Raw genomic sequence first — 25,932 nt, 5'->3', positions numbered from 1 at the left:
TCTGTGGTAGTTGGTCCCACAAAAGCCTAAACTCCAATCTAAAAAGTGACCGTGTTTCTTGCCACTGCTTTCATAATGTGATGGGACTTCCTAGCCCTGAAGTCAGCAGCAGTGCCGCTACCTTGCATAGCCAGCTGGTAGATAGGCGGGAGGGTGAGACAGTGGACCAGGGTGGGTGCCAAGTGAATTTGTATTTAAAATGTGGATCTCTTACTTAGCTATTTAAGGTGAAGTACAGAAATAGCAGTATTTGCCCGAGTCTTTGTTTTGTGAGCTGTGCTGCTGTCTGTATGCAGAAACTGCTGCTTTGCTGCTGTTTCACCCAGTTTGGTTTCCCACTGAAGAACAAGCTGGGACAGACTGGGTGCTGTTTCTGCTTACACTAACAGAAAATTACACTTTCCCAGACCTATTGGAAAAGGCGCTGGGTACTCCCAAATTGCTCTTTAGGGTCAGTCAGTGTTTTAACAATTTCTTTGGTGGGAGAAAGCTCAGGAGTTTTCTGCAGCTTGTTTTGGCTTTCTTTGGAGGGGCTGAGGGCAGCTATTCTCACAGAGGATGGGAAAAAAGCTTTAAATACCATACCAGAACAAGGCCCCTTCAGTGCAGGGAAGAAGCAGGTTGGGGGGTGGTCTGCAAGGTGACTCCACAGACTTATTGTTGGGTATTTCTTTTCAAAAGCATGTTAGAAACTTAGAAATCAAAGTTTCATTGAAAGTCAGTGAGGTGCCTAAAGCCCTTCTTCAAACAGGCAAACAGGGCTAAGGCACTCTGGAAAATGCTGTGGCTTGTACATTAACAGCCTCAAAAATAAAACTGTCCGTGTGGCTGGCTAATGGGCGTGGGGTCCTGTGCATTGATGCTGAAATTCAGAGGCTATGTTAAGGGGAGACCAGGGTTTTTATAAGCTACTGACTGTACCTATTGACCTTCTTTCTCCCGAAGAATACATGTTCAAAACTGATTTTTAAAATGGGGAAACCTAAATTTATCCTGTGGAAAAGAATGACGCAGATTTGGCCTTGTTCATGCTAAGCTGTATGTGTCTGACAGCAGATAAGTTGCAATGAGTGCAGTGTGTCAGTATAAGCAGAGCTAATTCACCAAGTATACTGTACCCCTGCGGGAAGAGCCAACGTGCAGCAGTGCCAGGAAAGGTTACATGTTTTCAGGGATGGAGAGGGGGTTTCGGAACCTCTTTTGCTTTAAATCTGCCTTGGGCAGACTGGAGATGCTGAGTCCCAGTTCGTCTGTGTGTGTGTGTGCGCATCTGTGCCGGGTCTGATAGGGGAGCATATGGCAGAAGCCATTCGCCCTTGACGGTGCCTCTTTTTTGGCAGGCACAGGCTTGTTTCTCACAGAGCGCGCACAGTCGCAGCCACTCCTGCACATCACTTGCCCCTTGCTTGCTGGCTTTCAGCTCTTTGCCTGGATGCAAGTCCTTTGTGGTGTTTTAGTTAATTGGACGTTGTTTTAATTACTGCTTAACTGAACAGACATGGAATTTCTATCTGTCATCGTACCTCCTCCGTGACCACGGTCTCCAAGCAGGCAATACAGGACTTGAGCGGTTCAGACCTGGTATAGATTGCAGTAGCTCTCATAGAGTTCCCATCATTTACACTTTTTTGGGGAAAAAAACCTTCCAGGGTGGAAAAGGCTCCATTAAACAGCTCTCTTCGGTTTTTTTTGCTGTCCCAAACACCTTGCTCTGCTCTCAGTGGAGTTAGTGGGAAACAAGCCTTGGCTTTTAGGGCAGCAGAGGTGCCAAGTCCTCTTCCATGGCCTGAGGACCGTCCATGGCCACATCTTTCATTGGTGTGATCCTTCGCGTTGCTTCCTTTCTTACCTTTCCCTCTCCGGCTTTTGCATTAATGGCCTTTTTCTCCCTTTGCTGTCTCTAATTTCTCCATGGCAATGCTTCGGTCATGTGTCAGAATGCAGCAGTGGGAGTGCAGGCATGCCCTCCAGTCGGTCAGTCTGTAGCCCTCTTTGTCAATAACAGCTGCGCTACAGCAGCGGGCAGATTCTCTGGGCTGCTAGAGGCCTTTATTTCGAGATGCCAATTTGCTGCTGACTTGAAGAGGAGAAAAAGCATTTTTTAAATGCCTTAAAAGGGATAGAGCCTTCTAAAACAACCATTTTCCTTCCTTTCTATTTATATTGACCCTTCTTCTTTGCTTACAGCTTTGGAAAGAAAAATATCAATGAGGCAAAGCAGGGAGGAGCTTATAAAACGAGGAGTGCTGAAAGAAATTTTTGATAAAGGTAAGTGTTCTTTTCACAACATTAAATTGACATCCCATATAGTTTTATGGCCAGAGAGTACATTTTTGTAACATTAAGAGCTGGGAATACAGTCCTGAATCACAGGACTGTGCAGAATAAGTTCTCCAAACATCTCTTTTTTATTTCACCATGGGCTAGTCCTCCCCATTGGATACAGGTCATAGTTACCTGGCAAATAAAACCGAAAGCTAATCAGAAATGTAAAGCAGTAGAAATACAAATCACAGGAGTGTGCAGGAATCACTTGCTGCAAAACAGTGAGGCATCCAGACAGCGAGAAGATGGAGTGGGTCCGTGCCTGCACGTGTTAGCAATGTCTGGTTGAGTCATTCTGGGATTAGCTGTTGTGGAAAAGAGAACCATTTAAAGGTTTTGGATACTGGCAAGCACAGAACAGTGCACGTTCCCTTGAAACAGCTCAATAGACATAACAATTCCTTGTTCATGATAATTAATTTGTTGAGTTGGTAATGTATTCTTTATGCAAAACGTCATTGTTTTACAAACACTATTGTTTTACATTGGTAATGCAACACATATTTGAAATCTATTACGTATGTGTGAATCTTTAACCACAGCTTTTGTTTGTTTTGCTGCTTCCCTTGTCGATAACTAAGGCAATTAATTCAGCAAATTATATGAAGACATGCCGAAGTTGTCTCTTAATTTCAATAGAACTTATGCCTGTGCTTTAAAGCCTCGTTAATTCAAAGTCTAAAAGTCTTTAACAATACTAGTACAAAACCTATCAGAAGTTAGTAGAAGCTATAAACTTTCACAGATACTAGAAATAGGGTCTACCTCATAACATCTGGAGCATTTAAATCTGGTACCTACTTTTTTAGTCTAGTTCACTGAGAATCTAAAAATTTACTAACCAGAATGGTTTATTTTTTTTAAGTGGGAAAAAAAAAAAATTAAAAAGACAAAACACATCACAAAACTGAAAAAATATTTTGCTTGTCATTAAATTATGCAGTTTTTACCTGTTACGTATTTTAGATGCTGTTAGTCCTTTAGATCTAATGCTGCCTGTGCTTTCAGTATGGCCTGCTGCCTTGGAAGCCATTCTAGATGCAACCTCGGGGTAAAAACAACACCTGTCGAAAGGTTTGCACTCCTCACAGCTTTGGGCTGCGACTCAGATGGGGTACACAGGCATCCCCGTGGTCCAGGCTGTCACACCAAGGGTGTTGCAGCCCAAAGGAGGCCAGGGCACAGCTCCACATTTGGTGCACCAACCAGCTCAGAAGTCAACCTTCAGTCACAGCTCTGGATGGGGTGTGCCCTCCTTCATCCCCACCTCACATCCCACACGTAGCTTCTTTTTGACCTGTCTCTATTCATACCTAAAGACATCCCCAGGAAAAAATTTTCCTGTGCGGCCTGACCCCTTCCCTCCACATCGCTACCAAAGTGTTGCAGCTTTCTCAATTTATCATATAATGCTCTAGCTTGTAATCTTCTGTGTCATCTTATGAAGGAGGTGCTAAGCTGTCTGGAGGTCCCTATCTGAAAAAAAAAGATAAAATTCCTCTTTATAGTCATTTTTCATCTTTTAACATCAGAAAAAGCTGGTACAAAACACATGCTTCTTCATCCTGTTTCCAGTGCAAAAAGCAGAGACATCAGACTCTTTCATGGCTAGGTGATGCTAGAAGGGAGGCTACAATGCAAAACAGCTGGACTTCTCATCCAGTATCCTACATTTTTTCCTGCTGGTTGCAAACAGAGAAAGCTAAGAATTGGTACCCCTCCTTGAAAGAAAGAGGTAGGGCAGCGAAGAAAGTGGTAATAACACAAGTATAGTAGCAATGGTCAAGTAGCTTTGATGATACAAGGATATGAGTAAAGCAGTATTTGTAGAGCAAAAGCCATATTTCCTTCAGTGGTGTAAAAATCTGAGAGTAGTTCTAATAAAGGATATTATATCTTACTGCAAACCTTAAGTAGAAGTAACATTTTCCTTGTAATTCCTGTTAGGTGATCTCTAATCCTTCAAGAAAATACAGCAGACTGTAGCACTTCGTAGCAGAAAGCTCTATTTGATGATGGTAGCACCTTCCTTGCCACAAGGCATCTTGCACAGGCAGTAGATGTAGCCGTAATGTTAAATCTTTGTCTCCCTTTCCTGAGACGTGGACAGAGCAGACAGAATCAGCCCTTGAGCTACTAATTTTGGCTTTTTCTTTCTTAAAAAAAATCCATACAGATCAAAGGAAACTGAATATGGATAGACTGACCCAAGACCAAAAATTCTGGAGTTTGCAGTGTGCTTAGTATTGTTTCTATCATGTCTTCGGTGTTGAAGAAAAACAGAATTAGCTAGCTTGCCTGCCATTTAAAATGACATTCTGACCTGTTTGCTTCAGGGTTTGCTGGCTTGTCAGAGGAGTTCATGTCACCCAGCAGGTGAAAGTTAGCAGAGCACAGAAAGTCAGAGTGTTCACACATGGGAGAGTCGCTGTGCTCCGCCTGCTATATTTGGGAAACAAGAAATGCTTTTAGCACTTCAGTGACCCCCAAACTTAAACTAGGCAAGTGAAACCACTCCAGATTGAACTGCAGAGAGCTCTTTTCTTGGCAAGGGCCAGATTCATGACCAAATAAGTTTCTGTCATCTTCCGTTTCCAGGGTTCTGTGACTTGAGTCTTCTGAAAACGTAGGCAAAGGTTGTAATTTTTTCAAATACTGTGTGCTTTTGGAAAAATAGTAAGTTGAAGAAGTATCTGATGAGGCACCTGCTGTTCTAATAGTTTGTGGGCAGGCAGTGCCAAGAGGTTAAAAAAACAGGTTCCACCTGCAACTGAGAACTTACCACAGCATTTAGAAGAACTCACATTTTTGCTGTACCATTGCTCCTACGCATAGAAAAATGACTTTGATTTTCACATGAAGAATGTAACCATCCCAAAAGCATCTGTCTTTAGAACTGCCCACTGTCCCATGGTGCCAGTCAAAGAATTAAATCTACTTATAGGATTTTGATACCTCTCCTTTTATCTGAACATAGATGAGATTTCCTGTATTGAGAAATTTCTAAATATGAGTGTGTACTGACTGCTTGCTTCAGAGGTGGTGGTGCAATGGTTCTGCAAGGAAGCATAAACATTCTCCATCTTTCATGCTTTTGTATTTTTATACTCTCCATGTAATCAAAATTATGGATTTAGACCTAATTGCGTAAATCCTGACAGGATTTGAAAGTGTTGTACTTGCATGCTAAGGTAGGTTTCCCGGCAGTATGTGAGTATAACTTTGAAGAAGTGGCTTTGGTGATGCAGCAAAGAGGAAGGCATGGCAGACAGCACACAGCCAGTTGTGCTGCAGTGAAATCATATGTTGAAAGGTTTTGAACCCCTCCAGAAGCAGGCGTGCATCTGTATGTCAACCTGTCTCAAATTTCATGGGATCCCACAAAATCAGAGGTCTGCTTGGAGACTGAAGTCAAGAGGATCCCAGCCACTGTGCTACAGTAGCCACCACGGCTGGGAAACAGCCCTTGGGACAGGTCTCGACCACATAAAGGAACACTCAGTTTTCCATCCCCTAACCCATAGGGGCCATGGCAGAGAAGAACATAAGTTTTTATCTGCCCTTCCTAGCCTTTGCCATGGAGAATGCTTGCCTGGACAGTCTTACTTGAGAGCAGGCAAATACTGAAGGAGACAACCCAAGGTGGAGAAAACCCCAGGATTTTGAACTCTCACCATTTTGACTTCCTTAGCCCTTTGTCTGTGGAAGGAGTGCACAAGCGTGGCACTTTTTCAGACAAGCAAGAAGTTCTTAGTCCAAGGCATTGGGAGTGAAAAGGCAAGGTGAGAAAGGTAGGCAGAGCTATGATGTAAAGAAGCAACAAAGGTACTGGTCTGTACCAGTCAGCGTGATGCACTGTGGGCTGCTTCACACCAGGCAATTTTTTTTAAAGTACCTGCAGGTGGAAATGGCAGATGAGTTCAGGAGTACAAACCATGCTTAGGGGCCACATGTTTTGAACACATCATCTGCACATTTCTGGGCCTTCACCCCATGCTGTTATCTTCACGTGCTAAGTTGAATCAAAGTGTCAGGGCAGAGTCCTCTCCATCAGGGAGTGTCCTCTGAGGTCCTGTTTCTTCAGTGACTTGAGGTGTGTGGAGTTACTCCTGTTACTTCTATTACTCCTGAGTAACAGAAGAGCAGCCTTCATGTGCTGTTGCTGCAGAGGCTGGGCTGCTCCCTCCGGCCCCTGTCCAGATGCACACTCAGACAGCATTAACAAAGTTCACGAATTTAGGGGAACGCATTCTCCACTAAGTAGCAGCAGGCTCTGTGAAAACACAGCAAAGGATTTAGCAAGTGACAGAACAAAAGATTACATACGTTATCACTGTGCAAAATTAACTTTAAACTCATAGCGGGTTCCTGAAGACTAATTGGTTCATCCATGTATATGTAATAATTGCATTACCAGGATTCCTTTCATTTGTATGTCAGCTAACCAGAATAGCTTTTAGTACTTTAAAAATAATTATATTTGGTTGTCAAGCATGCCTCTCTCATCCAGGATTAATTCACACTAAGAGATTCTTCACTCTACAAATTATTTTATCTGCATCTTTGATCTGTTTGGTGTACTTGAGCAGCTCCCCATGTAGCTCTCCTTTAAGTGAGATCAGATTTAGGGTGTGTATTTCAGTCATGATTCTATGTCTGATGGTTTCAGTCAAATCCAAGGACAAGTTTTATATTCTAAATGAAGACTGGATATATTCAGAGGGAAGATTAAAAGAGGTTATGCTGTTAGTACAGAAAGCTTGTTATTATGACAAAAAAGTAAAAGCCAAAATTTTATCTCTCATTTTACTTTTTTTCCAATTGTAAATCTGCAATGGATCACTTGAATGCTATCTTCTTAAATCATGCTGAATATACCTTGAGAAGTGCAGGGCGCACTTAAGACAGTAAGATTTCAAGGTGCTCAGCATGTTATGATAGGCATCCAGCTTCGTTAAAAATGTGCAGACATCCCTCCAAAAACTAAATGTTACTGGTTTAATCATGCATACATTTTGTCTGCTTACAGTTATGGTCAAATTTAGTCCTGCACTGAATTAATGAATATTGCTGGACACAATCACTGCCTATCATTCAAGAAACAGTTGCTCTGCATAAGAAATGGTTCTGCTCTTTCAGGAAACCAGGTAACTGGGACAACAGCAGCTCCTATCCCAAACACATGCAAAGGTGTGTGTTTATAAAAGGGAGCCAGAGCAAACACAGAATACATAGCATTTCCACCCAAACAGCTAAGTCGAAAAACATTCAGCTTAAGTACTGTCTGAACTGTTGTTTGATTTTTGCTGCCTAGGGAAATAAATGGATTTGTATTGAATGACCACAGCGGTTAGAAGGCTGTGCTGCGAGCAACTGGCCAAAGCCTTCAGTTTTGATTAATGTTGCCACCTTTTAGCCAGCTCCGTTGATTGCTCTGAAAGCCATGGGTCGAGTTTCAGTCTAGTATGATGTAGCTGTGAACCATAATAGCTCTCTAGGTCTTCAAAAAGCCTCCAACCAAAACAAGAAAGTCAAGACCTTGGTATTTCTAATAATTCCAAAATAAACAGGAGGCCATCTTCACTTGCTGTACCAAAGCTTTAAAAGACAGAAACACAATTCTAAATACCTATCAGCTAACGTACTTTCAGACTTGTTAATTGCTGTGTTTTAGCGCCTAAATGAGGCATTTTTTTCTCTTTTCAGTACTGTTTTCCAAAGCGTTTTGCATATCTTAGCCCTGTGAGGGGAAAATGTGCACTCACTTGAATGACGTACATCTCTACTCAGTACATTGAGCAGTAATATGGCTAATCAGAGGTGCCCAAAAATCAAGGACCAGATCCTGAAATCCTTCATTTGACTTAAAAAATAATTTAAAAGCATAGTAAAATTAGGCTCCATTTATGTGCTTGCTGATTTTTAGCCTTACAGGTCACATTCCGGTTATATTTCCAGGCTTCCACTCATAACCATAGAGGCTGAACGCTTTCATTTATAAAACTGTAATTGAGATATCAATGTAGTCATTGCCTCCAGGTACCAGAGTGCTGTGCATAACAAGTTCCGAGATAAAAATCATGTGGGTTGACACCACAGAGAATGATCTGATCCCTCGCTTCTGTTCTTTATTATTTCTAAAGTGAAGTGGCGTTTGATAAGAAAGAAACTACCAGCTGCTGTTACAGAAATTTTGCTCAGATAGAGGGGGTATTATTAATAACTTTAAAAACAAGTTTTCTAAATGGAATCTGCTGTATCCCAATATCAAGACCTGACACCAGGTGACTATAAAAATTATTCTCTCCCTGACTTAAAATCTTGATGCTGGGAGCTGTGATGTTTTTATTTGAGTGTAAAATAGAGACATAGTTCTGTGATTATGCCTGTCGCCCTTATAGCATAAAAATTGGTGTAAGGGAAGAAAATAATTATTGTTATTATTATTAAGATATTATAAATTATATACTGTGTATATTAGTATTCTTTAAGAAAGCTCCATAGCTTCAGTTCCAGCCCAATTCTCATTCTTGACTTCCCAGCTTGAACAAAGGGAAAATGAATCCTGTGGCCCTGGGTGGAGGATGGTCAGGATCCATCCTGCTTAGACCATGGATCATAATGACCATCCTAGGATAAGCGAAGGATCAACAAAAATATTTGAGAGAACTTTTCCAGACCTTAATAACCCCTTAAGGCAAGTGGAATGCTATCAGACTTCTGTGAAACTGTTGTGGACAGAACTTCACAGTCAAACATCTCATAAAATTGCCCTGCACAAGTTGTATTTTTGAAATACAAACCATATTGTTTTGATCCTTATCCCTGTGTCTTCTGTGTATGTATAAGATCTCAGTTCAGATTCCTCCTTTGCAAGCAAGCTGATGGAGATAGCAGATTTCATTTAAAATTCTTTGTACATCTTATTTACGTGTCTTCTGTTGTCATTCTGCTTTCTTCTGACTATGAACAGATGGGGAACTTTCCATACCAAATGAAGAAGGAGCTTTGGAGAATGGGCAGCCTCTGGGCTCTGGGCAAGTGCTGAGCTCCAGCCAGGTATCCCTGCCAGCCCTAGCAGAACTGGAGTCAGTTCCAGCATCTGTGGAACCCTGCTCATACGAGGTGCTCCCAACCACAGAGATCATGGATGGGACAGGTAACATCTTGTTTACATTATGATGTAGATACTCCAAGCTGTTTGAAACAAGTTTTTTGACTTTTAACATTTAGTGTATAGCCCTGAGAAATCCTTGTTGAAGATCAAAGTTTTCCAATGGAGAAAGAGGTGACAGCATGCAGATTGTCACTGGATGCTCCATGAGAAATTTTGACTGATTTGGCGTAGAAGCAACATGTACTTCTATACAAGTAACCTGCACTTTGTCAACATGTAAGAGTATACTTTTATCTCTCTGGCTACATCTCAGCTGTTCCAATGAACTCTAGAGCAGAAAGCTGCCCACACTTTAAACCCAGGTGAAGCTCTCTGGGCTTCTTCCCCAACCCACGCAGAGAGACGGCAGCGCTGTACATCTGGGTTAGCTCCTCGTTCTGCATCACTTCGTGCCGAGAGTTGCAAACAAAGGTCAAGTGAGGAAAAGTGACCGGTAGAAGTGTTCATCCATGATCTTGCACAGCTATGCGGCCTCTTTGAAATGGAGTAGGCCCCATGAGGTGCTTTTACATGTATAGGATAAGTTTAGGGACTACGTGCTAACATATCTGATCCTGAGCAAGCTGTGGTGACAGACCGTCTCAACTATGACATTTTAAGACTCTTGATTTGTGTTCAAGATGTGGGAATATGTCCCAGCCTGGCATAAGGGAACTGGCTTCTGTCAGAGGTAATGGGAAATCTGGCTGTTGTGTTGATGTGTGTTACTCTTTTTCTCTCTTTCTTTCTCTCCTCCTTTCTATGTTATATGATGTTTGAGTGCAATCTATTAGTCGTTCTTAATCTGCATTGGTGCGCTGTTTTTCTTGTCTTACTACGGCTGTATCCGCCGCTGCTTTGCTCATAACGTTGTTGCGTCTATGATGTGGTTGTGTCCTCCAGTGTCTGAAGAGAGCCCCACATCCAATGAATCCGGCATCCTCCTCTCCCAAGATCCTACTACAGCTAAGCCAGTCCTGCTACTTCCCCCCAAAAAATCTGCAGCTTTCCCTGGAGACCATGAGGACACCCCAGTGAAACAGTTGTCCCTCCTCAAACAGCCCCCTGCCCTGCCACCTAAACCTATTGCCAGGATTGCCAGCCACTTAACTGGTAAGTAGGTGTTCCTGGACCCTCGGCACCACCACTTCCCTTGTAGGAAAAACCTGCCCTTACAGCAAGGTTCTTGATGTCCTTCCTCCTGTAACACTGTTTGCACATGTTGTTGTGTGTACTGGTGATGTATCTGTGTTGTACCTGGGGCAGGAACACGCAGCATTTTCAGGGTATAACTTCATGAAGGTTGCTTTAGCGCATTTCCTCTCTCAGCTCTAATTGCCTCAGGCCACCTCTGCGTTTCCTAACCCTCCTCCTCCTATTCATCAAGACTTGCCATCACTACAAAAACTGCAGGATATGCTTTGATGGGAAAGGAAGTATCAGGAAAATGCTAGAGTATTTTTAAATGCCTTTAATGAGAAAAGGGTTGAGGGAAAAGGGAGAGTTTTGCTTTCTCCTTTTGCCCTTTGTTTCTTCTCCCCTCAACAGCCATCTGGGCAGGTTCTCCTGCACACACCCTGAATCTTTCCATGTGTTTGTCTTTTACTTGGCCCCCTGATCCTTACACAGACCGTTCTGTCCCATGGCTTCTTGCCATTCTGCTTCCCTTCTCGCTCTTTCCACCCCTGCTCTGCCTGTTCCCCTCCCACTGCTGAGTCCTGCTGATGATGGGCAGCTCCAGTTCCCAGCAACCAGGATTTTGGTGCCCTGCAGTTTGTGATGCAGTTTATTTTTCACTGCATGGCAGCTAGCAACTGTAGACAATACAGGCTCTTTTTTGTGTGCGTTCAAGGTGTTTTTACAACTGCCCAGGCTCTTTGGGATTCAAAGCTCTAGATACATGTGGAAGGAGGATTAGTGGATCATACCTGAGCTGTCTTCTCTCTTCAGGCTCTTATTTAAACCACTGGAGCAAAGGATTGCTACATTTACACAGACCAAAAAAAAAAGATTCCCTAAATGCTTGCCTGCACCTTCTGAACAGTCTGCTCAGAATTGCAGATGCTGCTCAGGAGGCAGCACCTCAAAATCCTAAGTTTAAGATGAGCTGTGGTGCACAGAACTCTGTACTGGAGCAGCTACTGGTCTACTCACTGTGTTGCTCTTCTTGTGTTAATGCTGCCCTGATGTTTTCAGAGCTGATCTGAGAAATGCTCAGCCTACATTAATGCATTCTAGATGTTTGTTTGGTTTTTTTTCCTGACAGTTAATACCCATTTTATTTGGGTGTATAAATATATATATACAAGGAAAGAGCTCATTAGGAAAGTGCATGTTCTGGTTTTCTCTTGTATCTCTACGCAGTCTCTTTATGTTTCTGTTTGGATGACCACACATTTTTGTTCTGTATAGTTTTGTTCATTTTTTGTGGAATCTCTTTACTTTCTTACCTGCCACAGTCTACACATAAAGATTAGTATCTTGCCTTATACTACAAACTGAATGGGCAGTTCTGCCGCCTGGCAAGCCAGGCGGCACTATTAGTGGACAAATTAGAGGACAAAACCACCTTCCTATGTTCTCTTACAACTCTCCATCCCAATTACAAGAAGCTACTCTGAAATGAGGCCAACACAGAGGAAAAAAAAAAATAGGAATAGCGTAGGAAAAACATCAGGTACTAGATGTCTTTTGTTCATAAGCCTTCCTTTTGCAAGAAGTAGCAGAAGAATCAAAGGATGGATGTTTCTGGTGGGGGTTTTTTGCAGCTGTCAAGTAGAATTTGGCAGATATCAGCATAAATCAGTTGCTTGATGGTGATGCCTTTCCAGTGAAACAGAACCGTGACTTCTCTTACTTTGTGATGACCTTTAGTGGCCTCCTACATAAACTCTTGTATGGGCGTATAGACTCTTGTACGTGCATATGCAGAACCTTCACGGAAAAGAAACAGATTCAGATTTAGTCACGGGACTCTAATTTAATTGACAGTTATTCCTGGTAGAACTGAAAGCCTCATTTATACATACCTTATAAATAAAAGTATTAAACTTATTCTTAAGGGCCCATTTACTTTGGTGGTCTAGAGGATATATGTGTTGCTCAGTGCCTTGTGTTCTCCACTGGTAATTATTTTAGCTGTGTATAATCTTTGGAAATGAGCAATCAATCCTAATGAAGCACCCTCATCAGTGAGAAGCAGAATTAATGCTATTCTTCTACTAATTACTCCAGAGACATCCTCAGCTTGTGTATGAGAAAACAAGTAAAAGCTGAATTCTGGAGTTCGGGTGAAGACCTTTCTTTTCTTATTGCATACCTATTTTTCTACTGAAGATTTTGTGAGAAGGTTGAAGGGCAGATTAAGACATACTGGGCATGGCTAATGGAGAGTGACAGTGGTTTAATGGTCTGGTAGCTCTGTTCAAGAAGACTGTGAGGGGAATTGCAATCTTGTGAAGGGTTCAGGGACACATTTGAAAATGCAGAAGCGCCTCAACTTCTGTCTTAAGATACATTTATATTTGTGTGTACATATTTATTTGGTTAAAACATGTTTTATAGAAACACAACTGAGAACATATAAAGTCACTACAGGTGTGGTCAGCAGAAAAAAAAAAAAAAAGGAGCAATATTTCAAATACAAAACTTGAGGAAAGAAAAGCTTTGTTTGAGTCTGACCACCTTCTTGCTGTGAACTTACCTCAAAATTCTTCAGTAAAGGCATGAAGACTGATTTGCAGGTTTGGCAAAGGACTTAATACAGGTTTTAGAAATAGAAAAGAAACATTCCTTACCCCTGAAAGCATCTGTAGACCATTTCAGACATCTGTCTGCCTGTGCCAAGACAAAAATTGGCCTTTCCCTCAATAAGAAATGCACATAAACGAGCAGGCCTAAAGTAAACATGTAAGAGTACATTTAATTTTGGGGAGAATGAAAAGGAAAAGTCTGTTTTAAAGGCGACAGGAATATATTTGCCTCTAGCAAATATAAGTCACACAGATTTGGCATGCTTCTTCGCAAGGCTCAGGTGCTGTCAGGCGAGGACAGTGCAGGAATGGGCGCAGAGCAGCCCCCGGGAGTGGTGCCACCACCGCTGCAGAAGGTGCTCCCTGCTTTGCTCCACACCATCTCCCATGCTGCTGGCACTGCTGCCTCCACAGGGAACATCCCTATCACAGCACTGGGCGTGGAAGTGCCCGTGCAGCCCTAGAAGACAGCAACCCTGCGAGAAAACCAAGATCCGTAACAGTTTTGATGCCATTGTTTCACTGCTGTGTGTTTCCTGTTGGCCAGTCACCTCCTGGTGAGCATTCTACTGGTCTTCAGGCAGGATTATTACTGGACAACGTTCACAAACAGAATTTCTTTCATTGTTTTAATTCTCCAGTATACACATGCAGAACCCAGGCATTTAGGACAACACTTGCAGCCTCCGTACTTCGTTGAAAACGTAAGAGCAACCTGGAACCAAATTTAATTGGACTGTTCGGGTAAAGTCCCCAGATTATAATAAAATCTCTAATGGCTAAAAGTGACAAGAACACTGATCATATCTGATTTGATAGACAACATACCCCAGTGGTGTAAAGCTCCGTTTGATCTTGATTCATTAAGCTGTTACTTCTCACCAGCACAGATGTTTTCTGAAATTAGATGTTTTCCATTCAAACAACTTAGTCACCAGTAACGTATAAAGCCCCATAAAATATCAGAGAACAAAATCTACGCCACTCAGATGGGATCTCAGCAACATCTGAGTGTATTTGAGCCCAAAGTTAGCCTAATATTGCACTAGGGTGTAGCCTTGGTTCTATCTGGCTACTCAGCTGTTGTATGTAAGGTCTGAAAAACCTTTTGTGTTCTTTTGTTTTCTTCATCCAAGATTTTGAGCAGAGGCATAGCACATTCTTAGTTCTGATATTGGGCCTTTTAGTTATGTCTCCGTAGAGTAAAAGCTAATTCATAATTAGAAGCAAACTTTCAACAGGGTAGGAAATGTTACAAGCCTCCAAAAGTTACTTCTGATACTGTAGACAAGCCAAGGATGAGTTGTGAGAACATAGATGCCTGGTGTCCTGCTGCATTACCACAGCACAGCTGATTATTAGTTACTGCATTATAAAAGTATTTACAACTATAATATATCCAATAAATATTCTCGGCAGTATTTTATAACCCAACAGTCACACGTGTCTCAGAAGCCAAGCCACTATGCACAAGCTTCCTCCTCTTTGATGTTACCTCCTGCTGTCTGATCTGGCAGGCCACGTTCATGAAGACAGGTCACATTCACATGGGGGACAATGGACAACTCTCTTTTCACTATGTGCTTGAGGAAGAGGCAGCAGAGCAAAGGCATCTCCTTCACCAGCACCCTACCAGGTTCTCACAGGAAACTGGACCCTGATGCAGTTGCTTTCTCCATAATTCTGCTGCCAGCTGGTACCTGGAGGGGAGTACCTAGCACATACAGGTATCAGGAAATCCTCTCATCTCTGGAACCCCAGACATGGCTGCAGATCTTGCTGCCGTCAGCAGATGTATGGCAAATATTTGAGAACAGTTTTTAACTTACCTTTATGAATCTGCTCAAAAACTCTTTGAAATATAAGAAGAGGCTCCCACTGTTCAGGCACAAGTGACTCCCAGCGAGAAGACCTGAAAAAGTAGAAGGTACTTGTTCAAATGTTACAGCAAATATCAGGCACATCACCTCATTTCCACGGTGAAGCTATCTCAACAAGCCATGCTGGGTTTTAACACATTTTTTTTGCACGTTATTTTACAGAATTAATTGATTGGATGGAATTTAAAGAGTAACTCTTTACCGTGTAAGGTCATTCAGGTGGCAAGGAACCTCAGCAAGTCTCTAGTCCATCCTCCTGCTCAAGGCAGGGCCAGCTGTGGGATCACACCAGGTTGCTCAGGGCTTTATCCATCTGGGTCTCGCAAACCTCGAAGGATGCCAGTTGCACAACCAGTCTGAGCAAACTGGTTCCACTGTTTGGCTCTTCTGATGGGAGAAAACGAACCTCTCTTGTTTCAATTTCTGCCCACTGTCTCTCTCCTCCCACCATGCACCACTGGGAAGAGCCTGGCTCCACCCTATTGATGACCTTCTCATAGGTACTGGAGAGCTGCTGTTAGGTTCCCTGCGTGCAAGCTATCTTTTCTCCGAGGTGAACAAGCCCCAGCCACTCAGCCTCCCCTCACAGGTCAGGTACTTGAGCTCTCAACCATTATGGTGGCCCTCTGCTCAAATCATTCTGGGTTTTTGACATATTTCCTGGGAGGTCCTAAGCTTGGCACCACAATCTAGATTCAGCCTAAGGAGTGCTGAATAGAAGGGGAATAATCCCTTGATGATTTGGCTGTGTTTCTGCTCACACAACCCAAGACACTGTTGGCCTTCCTTGATGGTGGGTACAATACTGGCTCCTGTTTGGCATTACAAGGAGTCAAGAAAGAGCTTTTCTGCGACTGGCAGGATAACAAACATAGCCAGCTCTGCCACAGCCCAGGATTCCCAGGCATGCCCTCTTTATCCATGCAGTAGTTGTGCTGGGGCAGAATTTGAAGATTTTAAAGAGCTTTTCTAGCAGTGCTGCTGGAGCAGTATTCGCTGCAATACATCCAGAACTTCCTAGCACCCTGTCTGCAACAGTTATATCTGCAACACGTACCAACCAACTCTCCAGACACGTTCAGTGGTGAGGAAGCATCAGACTCGGTGTACTTGTTGTACAGCTCCAGTACACCACAAACACATCAGAAAAACATACATGAGCAAACATTCTCTGCGGCAAATAAAACTACACTTTTCTACCTCCTGAAAACCCAAAAGGAAATGCAGCAACTGTAGGTATTGGCAAAATTATCTACATGGAAGGAGTAAGAGCTGACCTGTTTGTCTGATGTGCAGCAAATATTGTGGCCTCCACAACTGTCTCTTAAGTAATGTATTGTCATCATCAGTGGGAAGGTTTCTATGTCTAACAACTCCTTCATCAATTCTGGCACAGTTATTACTTAACCACGCACAGTCCTGAGTGGTCACAACCCTGCTGGGAGCCAACATCTCACAAAATTGCTCATTATTCTCTTGAGCATAAAGAACCTCAGCCAAAAGAAATTAATCAGACTTGCACACCTGGCTTCACGCAGTTTGCTTCTCTTCTGTCATATGAGTGCTTTGTGCAATGATTTAAGACTCTGGTAATGTTCCACTGAGAAGACACTTATCACAGATTCCTTATTCATATTTCCCCTGTCCAGCTTATTCATCTACAGATGTCCATGTCTGATGGATGTTCCATGCATCTCATTCCATGAGACGATAATTGTTTCCACCCCTGGTTCATATATCACATGCATTGTGAAATCAAAACAAATCAAGGAAAGAACTGTGAAACTCAGTCATCTCACTCTTACACACAGGGACAAGTTATTGTCTCCTTTACTCCACATAATGGTAGTGCAGTTCCCAACAGCATGCCTGGAGCCCACGGATTTGAGCAAGGCCCCGTTTGTTCAGCACACTCTGACCGCTCAGTAAAACTTGCAGCATGAAGTTTCCATTACTGCTGTCACTGAAGATATACTGACACATTTCTGAATGAATGGATCGAAATCTCCCATTGCAGTCGTTCTCCTTTTAGCCATTTTTTTAATAGGCAAGTAGAATTCTCCTGAAGGTGAAGGGCAGACAAGCAGATTTAATGGCTCAGGTTCATTTTCAAGGCTCTATTTAGGTATTAAGGCCATGTTCAGACAAGCTCAAGAACCTGGGTGAAACACAGTCGATCTGAATAAAGCCTTACGTTAAAAATAATGGGCGATATTTTTGGCAGGTGCCCAGTGGAGTCGCCCAGCACTGGTACCACTGAAAACACATTCATGTGAAGGATTTCTTTAAGTGGAAGCTAAAGGTCCATGCCTTTGTTGTGGAGGGAGGGAACCAGAGTATACACATCTGATTCATGATGGATTATGTAGTTGCTCAGGGCAGTTAAGCTAGGTGTGTTCTCCCATGCAACTCCAAAGCTGCAGTGCCTCTATCACAACTCTACTAGATGAATGCTTGCATGAGAAAGGAAAGACATTTTCAATATATTTTAGACAAAAGGTGAAGAATTCCTGTTTGCTTTATACCTGAACCTTTTGGCATGTTGTACTTGTACTCCCAACATGTGATATTGTTCTAATCCTCAGAATCACAGAAGGCAGCAAACCCAGTTGTTACTCCCAGTTACTCTTTTGTCAGAAGCAAGAAATGCCTGCAGTTGGGATCCCTTTGAATTCACCATTAAGGATGACTCCGCTACATCAGGCACAGAACAGTGGGGCATCCAGGCACAGGCACTGTCAGATGAAGACTTTAATTGAGATGCAGCAGCAAGGGATCTAAAACCAACAGTCAAACCTGCACATTTCAAAATGGAAGTGTGGATCTTAGTGTAGTCTTTGTAATTCCGGACCAGCTCTAGAAGTGAAATTGCCTGGAGCACAAATGTATGAAAACACTTTGTTACTATAAATCCCATAGGACCCTTATTCTCAAGGCTCTGTACAATTTACTCTTTACTCTCTCTGTTATTTACCTGTTATTGAAGAGGTGTGTTCTTTTATGCAGGATACAAAGAGGAAATATACACAGATAATGTGTGTATAAGAAAAACACAATAACTTGGAGACCTTCCTGTGCTTGAAAAGAAAATCCTGAAAGTTTTTTTTTTCTATTGTACAGAAGGCAATCTGCTTTAGAGGAGAGGGCAGTGCCCTGTGGCTTGGCAATTCCATGAGGTAGACTTCAGCCTTGATGGAACCATCGGAAGAATTTTTGCCTTCAAGAGACAATATGTCAAGTGGCTATGATATTGTGTTGAAAGCCAAAAGACTTTCTACTCTCTGTAACTCTCTCACTCTGCAACGCAGGAAGACGACTTTCTCTCCATGCCTCTATTTCATCTTTGCACACCCTTTGCCACTCCTGTGTCGTTAGCCTATAAGCCCTCTGAATAAAGAGAAGACTTACCATGAGTGCATTGTTCCTAGCGTAGTAAAAATACTAGTATCAAGTGGATACTGTGGATGCAGTGGAGCTACGACTAGCACTTTAAAAAGTCTAATGTCATATCTGAGCTTGACTCCATGCAAGGTCTTCTTCCACATTACTGTTGTTAGTAGAAGTGTTAGTGCTTGGAAGTCCTAGTGTCAGCCTTGTGCACCATGGCTAATAGATATGGCTACCAGTATAGGCAATACCCAGAATAGGCCAGGAGGGAGAAAAGAATAAAGAGGGGAAGGATAGTTAATGCTCAAAAGAACCATCTGGAAAAGATCTGTAGAAATCTGATCTCACTTAGGAGGATGATGACCTTTGAAATCTGGAGAGCAACATCTTACTCTCAGGCTTTCTCAGGTCAAAAGAAGATTCTGGCCCTTCAGTTCCTTTACTGTGTTCCAGCAAGAAGAGTGAACTGAAGCAACAAGAGGCCAAAGAGCATGCAAGCCTTGCTCATAGAACTGACTTGCAGAGCCAAATGTCTGTGGTATTCCAGGCTGGAAAGGGCCTGGCCTTCTTCCTAAACACAAACTCGCAGTTGCAGCTCACAGCAAATATACTTGCCTTCATTTTTGCTCTTAGCATGCGTTGTGACCATTTCCCACACTCATTTGGGGAATGACAAGCCCTCCCATTACTTTTTCTCCCTTCTGAAAGCATTCCACAGTGCAACTCCGAAAATCTGCATCCTGCAGTTGAATCCTAGCAGAGAGGTTTGCCTGTGGACCTCTCATTGATTTCCCATAGAAGTCAGGGGAGCCTTTGCCTGGCAGGTCAACTGTGTGATTCAATGAACTTGCCTAGAGTTAAAAAGGTTAAAATTCAGTGCCTGCCAAGTCTTCTGTAAAAGAATACATTAATTGTAACAATTTTCTGCCCTTTATCGTTTTCTCCTCCTGTACCCTTTGTTTTTCCAGGCCACTCCTGTTTAGTATTCAAACCCTATTTCTTTTCTCTCTTGCCCTATAATGTATTTTTTAACACCAGATGTTTTGCGTGTTACAAAGCCGTAAGAAATGTGTCTTGTAGTAATTGCACTGCAGTGTCTGAGAAGGATCAGGAGTCCCTGAGCTTTTGCTCCAGCAGTGATGGTGGTGAGTCATCCTGTAACTTCAGACACCAAATTGCTCTCCCCCTATTTGCATCCCTGTTAAGCGGGACACATCACGCTTACCTCACAGGACTGTTTTGAAGCATTAGAGCTTTAAAACTTCAAAGTATGCCAAAGCCTTGTTAAGCATTGCTTAACGTGCTTATTAAGGGGCATGCACAGCCCTGGGATATTTTTTGTGAGGCTCAGAAGTGCTGCAAAACAATGGTATTTTTTCTGAAGAGCATGCTAAGCACACACGATGCAGAGTTGTCTGTCACAGCAGGGAAGGGGTGCACACACTTCTGCCTCCACTAGCAAGCTCAGTACCTGCCCACCCAGGCAGATACTCTGATCTCCATCTTTCTGGCATGAGAATTAACACCAGGGCCTCTCTTTCTTCTGTTTTAGATCCTGGCGCTCCTGTGAAACTGCCTTGTATGCCAGTTAAACTGTCGCCTCCACTACCTCCAAAGAAAGTCATGATTTGCATGCCTTTAGGGGGGCCAGACCTCTCTCTCTCATCCTATTCCACGCAGAAGAGCTCCCAGCAGCCTTTGACCCAGCACCATCACACTGTCCTGCCATCCCAGTTGGCAGCTCACCAGCTCCAGTACAGCGGCCACAGCCAGCACCTGCCTTCTGGCTCCAGCACGTTGCCCATTCACCCCTCAGGGTGCCGGATGATAGAGGAACTGAACAAAACGCTAGCCATGACCATGCAGAGGCTAGAAAGGTAATGGATCAACTGCTTAAATTACCTGTCGTTGTGCACTGTTTCCTCTTAATCTCAGCATCAATATCACCACTTGAGTTATGTTGATAGTACTTGAATACAGCCACAGAGAGAGAAAAAGCCTTTCCAGGCTTGTTTGACAAGTTTGTGGCAGAAAGGAGAAAAAGACCAGATTTTCTGAACTCCATTGCCCTGCTCAAGGAGGTACATAATACAGCCAATGGAGAAGATGTCAATAGGACCTGCCTAGCTTGCAATATATACTGCAGAGTGCATAGCTGCAAAGCTCTGCTTATGTGAAGATTGCCAAAAAAAGAAAGGCAGGGGTGGGGGGAAGGAAGTAGAAAATTCAGAAAAAAAAAAAAAAAGAAAAAGAAATCAAATGTGCCACTCAACCATACTGATAAGTATTACCAATTAGCTTGAAACAAGCTATAAGGACTTCTTACAAGTCACTCAGTGGGGTTCTAATATACTATTTCAATTATTTCAATTAATTTAAATTATGCGTTTGATCTTAAAGTAAGTAAGTGACCCATTTCACAGCAGCTACCATCTTAGCTATTTGCATCTGACGGAAGGTTATACATGTGATCAGAAGAGCCCTACCCACCTTGGGGCTGTTTTCTATTGCTGTCACTTCTGGGTATCTCTGAATGCTGCTTCGAATAGTCTGAGTAAGTGAAGCATGTTGTATAAATGCAAGCTGTCCTCCTAGACTGCAAGATCAGCAAGCTTTGCAAAATTGAGCAAGTCCCAGAACAGGGAAGGTAGTCCAAAAAATGACATGTTCTATTTAGTACCAAGGGCAGGTTTGAGGCCAGCTTGTTCTAGGAGCATCAGATCATCCTTCTGTTAGACAAGAAGCTAAAATATTTGGTCTGACAGACAAAATGCCTAATGATTTGCCCCCATGCCTCATTGTGATAATGTTACCTTTGGTATAACACATGGTTAAGAATAAGTCAATTAGGGATGGCAGATTCTCCTTATTGCTTGAAAACCAAGTCAGGGCTGTCCTACACTGTCAGCTTGTTTTAGTATCAGGATAACAAGACCTCCGCAGTTACATCAGAGCACTAATGTTTCTGCAGCATGGGGGAATTCTCTGCTGGGGGAGAACACTTTGGGCTGTGAGGGAGGTTCCACGTCCCATCAGTAAAAGGTCTGTAGCAGTAGGATTGGGAAGAGCATCCACAGCCCCCGCTATGTGCAGTGACGACCCAGTTACCTCTCACTTTGCCAGCAGGGCTGGTCAGATGCATCTGCATCACCCCAAAGCTCGGTGCTCCAAGTACAGAGGGTGACTGGTGTCTCCCAAAGGTTCCCAACACAGGTTGGATGTCCTACAGTGTGGCAACCACTGCGTGCAGAAGGCACTTTGTTATCCTGAGCCCAGTGACATCTCTCAGAATATGACTTCATTGTGGCATCTGTTGCCCCACAGCAATAAATGCTCCAATTTCCTGACATCCATCATGTTTACGTCTGCAGATACGTTTAGCTGATCTAAAGAAGGCGATGCTGTTTGGTTTTTGACTATTAACTTGAAGCTGAAGCTCTGCTGCTTGTTAAAAACCGAATAAGCAAGGATTCATTTCCCAATATGAAGCAGTTGCCTCCCTTCGCAGAAGAAAATAAGAAAAGGTTGTGGCACTGATATCTCACATTCTAAATCAAAATGAATCCTAGTTCATGATATTGCAGACAGTTGATTTTTTCATAGGCTTTTTGCGTTGATTATTATTTCAATCATGAAATAAAGTATTGAGTACTTCAATTATTCTCCTTGTCAAAACAAATCAATAATGTTTGCATTCACAAGAGAGAAAATCGGTTATGACAGTTTCCTTTGCAACAGTGATTGTTATTTTCATATTATGTAGAGGTAAATTATTTGAAAGTATTTACAGGTCTGTGGAGGTAACACTTGCTGTTAAATTCTTAAATTGCTCTTTCAAGCCACATCGTGATCTTAGGAAATTTGCTAACTTTTTTCAAAGATTTATACAGGTCTTTAAAACACATGTATTTAACTTGGGAAAGGATTATTTGCACCAAATGCCACTGTTTTCTATTATTTTTGACAGTAGTTCTCTTTCCTCAATTGTACAAAATCTGGATTAAAACCAACAGAAATTATACTGCAGTATTTGTCATTGAACACTTCAGCCCAGAAGTCTTGAGGGCCTGTTAAAACTAAAATGATCCTAGATCTGCTTTCCTCTATTTAAACTTTAGTAGTCTGCTCACATGTGTTGCATGCACAAGTTATCCAGGGGCGTCCTGAGCTTTACTGTTCCTTCCAAGAGAACAATGTACTGGGTCACTGCTCTTGAGTCAATAATCTTGAGGAGATGAGAGAGCCTGGCAGGTCTCTGAGGCACCTTCTGGGGAATGCAAAGTTCATTGGCAGCATTTATTTTTGCTGATCTTAGTCTTTACAATGAAAGAATCCTACAACTTTATAGAGTAATTGCCATGGTGTTGCAGTAATAATGCTGCAAAGTCTGGTAATTTGGGGGATTATTTAGAATAGTATTTTGCTTTTAATAAGGGAGGATCACGTAGACAAACTCAGATGAGTTTTCTGCTCTAAATTTTTTATCTTCTTTTGCCTTCGGGAATTTTTTTTTCTTGCCTGTGTCTGTTTCTTTGGTCCTGGTGCAGTGGAGGCTTCTCAGCTCTGTTAAGCTCGATTGATGTACACTGAATGCCTAACCAATTCATACCAGCTCCACATTTTGCCCAGTAAACTTAGATCTCACAACTCTTCTCTCCACCAGGACTGTGAGCATGGATGGGAACAAAAAATCAAAGACTAAAACATCCCCTTCTTCTAACAATCTGGATTTTTTGCTTTCACAGATAAGGTCTGTGGAATTTGGGTAGTCTAACAACATCTTAAGACTCATACTTGAAATCAGTGCTTTGCCAATGTGCCAGAGGCTTGCCAAAGAAAAATGAGCTGTCCCTCTTTACCAGCCTGGAAGCCAGAAGTTATTTTGCTTGTTTGACCTTGAGAAAGCTACTGAGCTTCTCTACCTCTCTATTCCCCTCTGCAGGAGCGGTTGCATGTTACCGCCTTGCCTAGGTCTACTGCATATTAATAGTTTAATGTCTTAAGGTATGTCAGTTTTTCTCATGACTTAAAATGGCAGTTAATTCCTGCATTTTTTTATTCAATTTTATTACAGACATTATAGAACATTAAATTCATTTGCACACTTAACATTTTTGATTGCAAACATTTTCTGGTAGTTGTAACATCTATTCATAACCTATTCTCAGAAGGGCAATCTGCCCCTTGTCATAGTGTGATTATTATGACATGTCATTTGTGCTACCAGTTTGCCTCTATTTTTGCTGTTAAATTACCAGCTTTATGATAGATTAAGTTGAAACAGAGAAGAGTGTAATTTCCATGTAACCTTTTTTTGCAACCTCTGTTGCCGATTTGTGCCTTACTGCAAATGACTTTCCCCTTCAGCCCAAAGGAAATGAGTCAAGCATAAGTAAAACTCTGTACTCTGGCCTCATTTTTTTACCATTTAAGAATGCGTTTTAAGAGTTGGTGAAAATCTGATAAGCCCTGCCACCAAAATCTGCAGAAAGTTTCATCCTCCTGAGTGAACTGGAGTGGAAAGACCTTGCACAAAAAGGCATGTATCACAAACAGCAGCAATGAGAGCTTTAGAAACCTGTTCGTGCCCCTGGAATGTATCTTTAATTTTGACTTAGAGAGGCGGGTTCTTGATCTGAGATAGCCTTGTTTTCTGCCTTGCCCATGTAGTTCTCGGTCTGTCTGGAAAGGTGACAATTAATTTCAATTACTCTGTGGGCTCTCGTACCTGGCAACTGAATCAAGCCCTGAGTTTGCTCAGCGTCTGTAGTAAAGAGCTGTTAAGTGGCAATATCTCACCCTGAGCTGGAGTTGCAGCTGTGACAGAGCCGTGGAAAATCGTGGTGTCCAAAAAGAGAGTGTGTGACACCAGTTCCTCTGGGACACCCAGTTCAGCTTCAGACTGTAGATTTATGAAATGAAATGCATTAGACGTTCCTGCCAGTGTCTTGTAAATCTTATAAAATGTATTTGAGTCAGAAAACATTTATCTCCCATAAAACTTGTCGTGAGAATTGCTTTACGTCTAAACTTTAGCATTGCCTAAGGATAGAAACACTTAATATTTACAGCTCTGCCTCCTCTCTCTGTCTCTCACACATATGCCTGTATTGTATAAATGTATATGCAGTGGTTTGAAGTTTTTTTCAAATTTTTGTTTTAACTGATAAGTACAGAAGAATGTGCTGTGGATCTGAAAACATGCTGATAAAAATGTAACTCTTTGTTCCAAAATCAAAGAGCCTGGGCTGACAGATGAGAAGTGAACATTTTTTTTCCCCACTAGATTTTACAGGAGGGATTTCACTTTTTTTTCGATTTTGTCTATATCATGAGTCACTCATATGCTTAAATTCTGATTTAAATATTTTCTTACTAGATTGCAAGCTACACTGGTGTGACTTTTTTGCTGTTTTGAGCATGCAAAGGTGATGCAACAGTAATTGCAAGTGCTTGTACTGGTCAGCTATGAATTATTCAAATCTATGTGTAAAGATACATCTATCTTCTTAAAATAAGTGCTTGCTTGTCTGTAGCTTTGTTCTCTCATTTTGTTGCAAAACACAAAGTTGATTTAAAATAGACTGTTTTAAACAACAGTGTGCTTTTTGGTAAATAATGCTACAAAATTTTGTGGTGTAGACCACCTGACTGTGGGGGATTTTGCTAGTGACCCAGAGGAAGTGATACACAATGGAAATATCCAGTGACCTTGATTCGTCTTTCTTAAGTATACTGCATGTATTTCACAAGTGCTTTGCTTAGACAGCTGACTTAGTCAAAATGCTGTGGAAAAGGCTGATTTTAATCAAGAGGAGCACAAAACACCAGGAAAAATGAGGGGCTTAAAATAGCAAGTAGTATTATCAAGAAAGTGGATGATTCAAAAAAAATTACAATGAGATGAGAAGCTGCCTATTTCTAGATCACTAGTTCAAATAAAGATCTGGTGTGGTAATTTGTAAATCTTGTTGCCATCTGATACCTTCTTGGTAACCTAAATGGGTGAACCACTTTGATGTCTGCTACCCTGTGGGCACGGATTCATCTGTAACATACATAAATCCTTCACAGAACAGGGAAGCACCAAATGCTCCTGGATGCTGAACTACTTTTTGCTCCTTTCATTTGTACTTCCAGAAGGGAATGAGTGAACTTGTACTTTCTGTGTATGTATTGTTTTAAAATTAAGTGAATTATCCAGTTGTTGTGTTCACTATTGGAGGGGTTTTTATGGGTTTGGGGTGGGTTTTTTTAGCAATGTTAACAGAGTTTCACAGCATTTTAGTTCCTCTTGGAAATGCCATTTTTTTTTCATTTCCTACCTTTCGTCTTTAAAAGAGTTACACAAAAAATATGCTACAGAGAAAACATGTTTTTAAATGAAGTTAATAAAATCAGTAAAGCACATGGATAATTTAAAAGTTATTTG

The 25,932-nt window shown here is 42.0% G+C and overlaps 1 protein-coding gene across 12 annotated transcripts in view; it reads left to right on the top strand.

Annotated features, from left to right (window-relative positions):
* Positions 1-25,932, top strand: part of PHACTR1 (phosphatase and actin regulator 1) — a 333,399-nt gene that overhangs the window by 253,238 nt on the left and 54,229 nt on the right. For 10 of the 12 annotated variants that reach the window (XM_065052406.1, XM_065052404.1, XM_065052402.1 and 7 more), the window contains 4 exons: positions 2,188-2,268; positions 9,299-9,484; positions 10,385-10,594; positions 20,053-20,377. In XM_065052406.1, the coding sequence (XP_064908478.1) occupies positions 2,188-2,268; positions 9,299-9,484; positions 10,385-10,594; positions 20,053-20,377 (802 nt within the window). The remainder of the gene's footprint in view (positions 1-2,187; positions 2,269-9,298; positions 9,485-10,384; positions 10,595-20,052; positions 20,378-25,932) is intronic. The other 2 variants (XM_065052407.1, XM_065052409.1) reach the window with 1 other exon arrangement.

This window comes from Columba livia, chromosome 2 (assembly GCF_036013475.1).
Source record: "Columba livia isolate bColLiv1 breed racing homer chromosome 2, bColLiv1.pat.W.v2, whole genome shotgun sequence".
Classification (NCBI taxonomy): Eukaryota; Metazoa; Chordata; class Aves; order Columbiformes; family Columbidae; genus Columba; species Columba livia.
The sequence above is the reverse complement of the archived record's forward strand: the minus strand, read 5'-3'. Positions and strand labels throughout refer to the sequence as shown.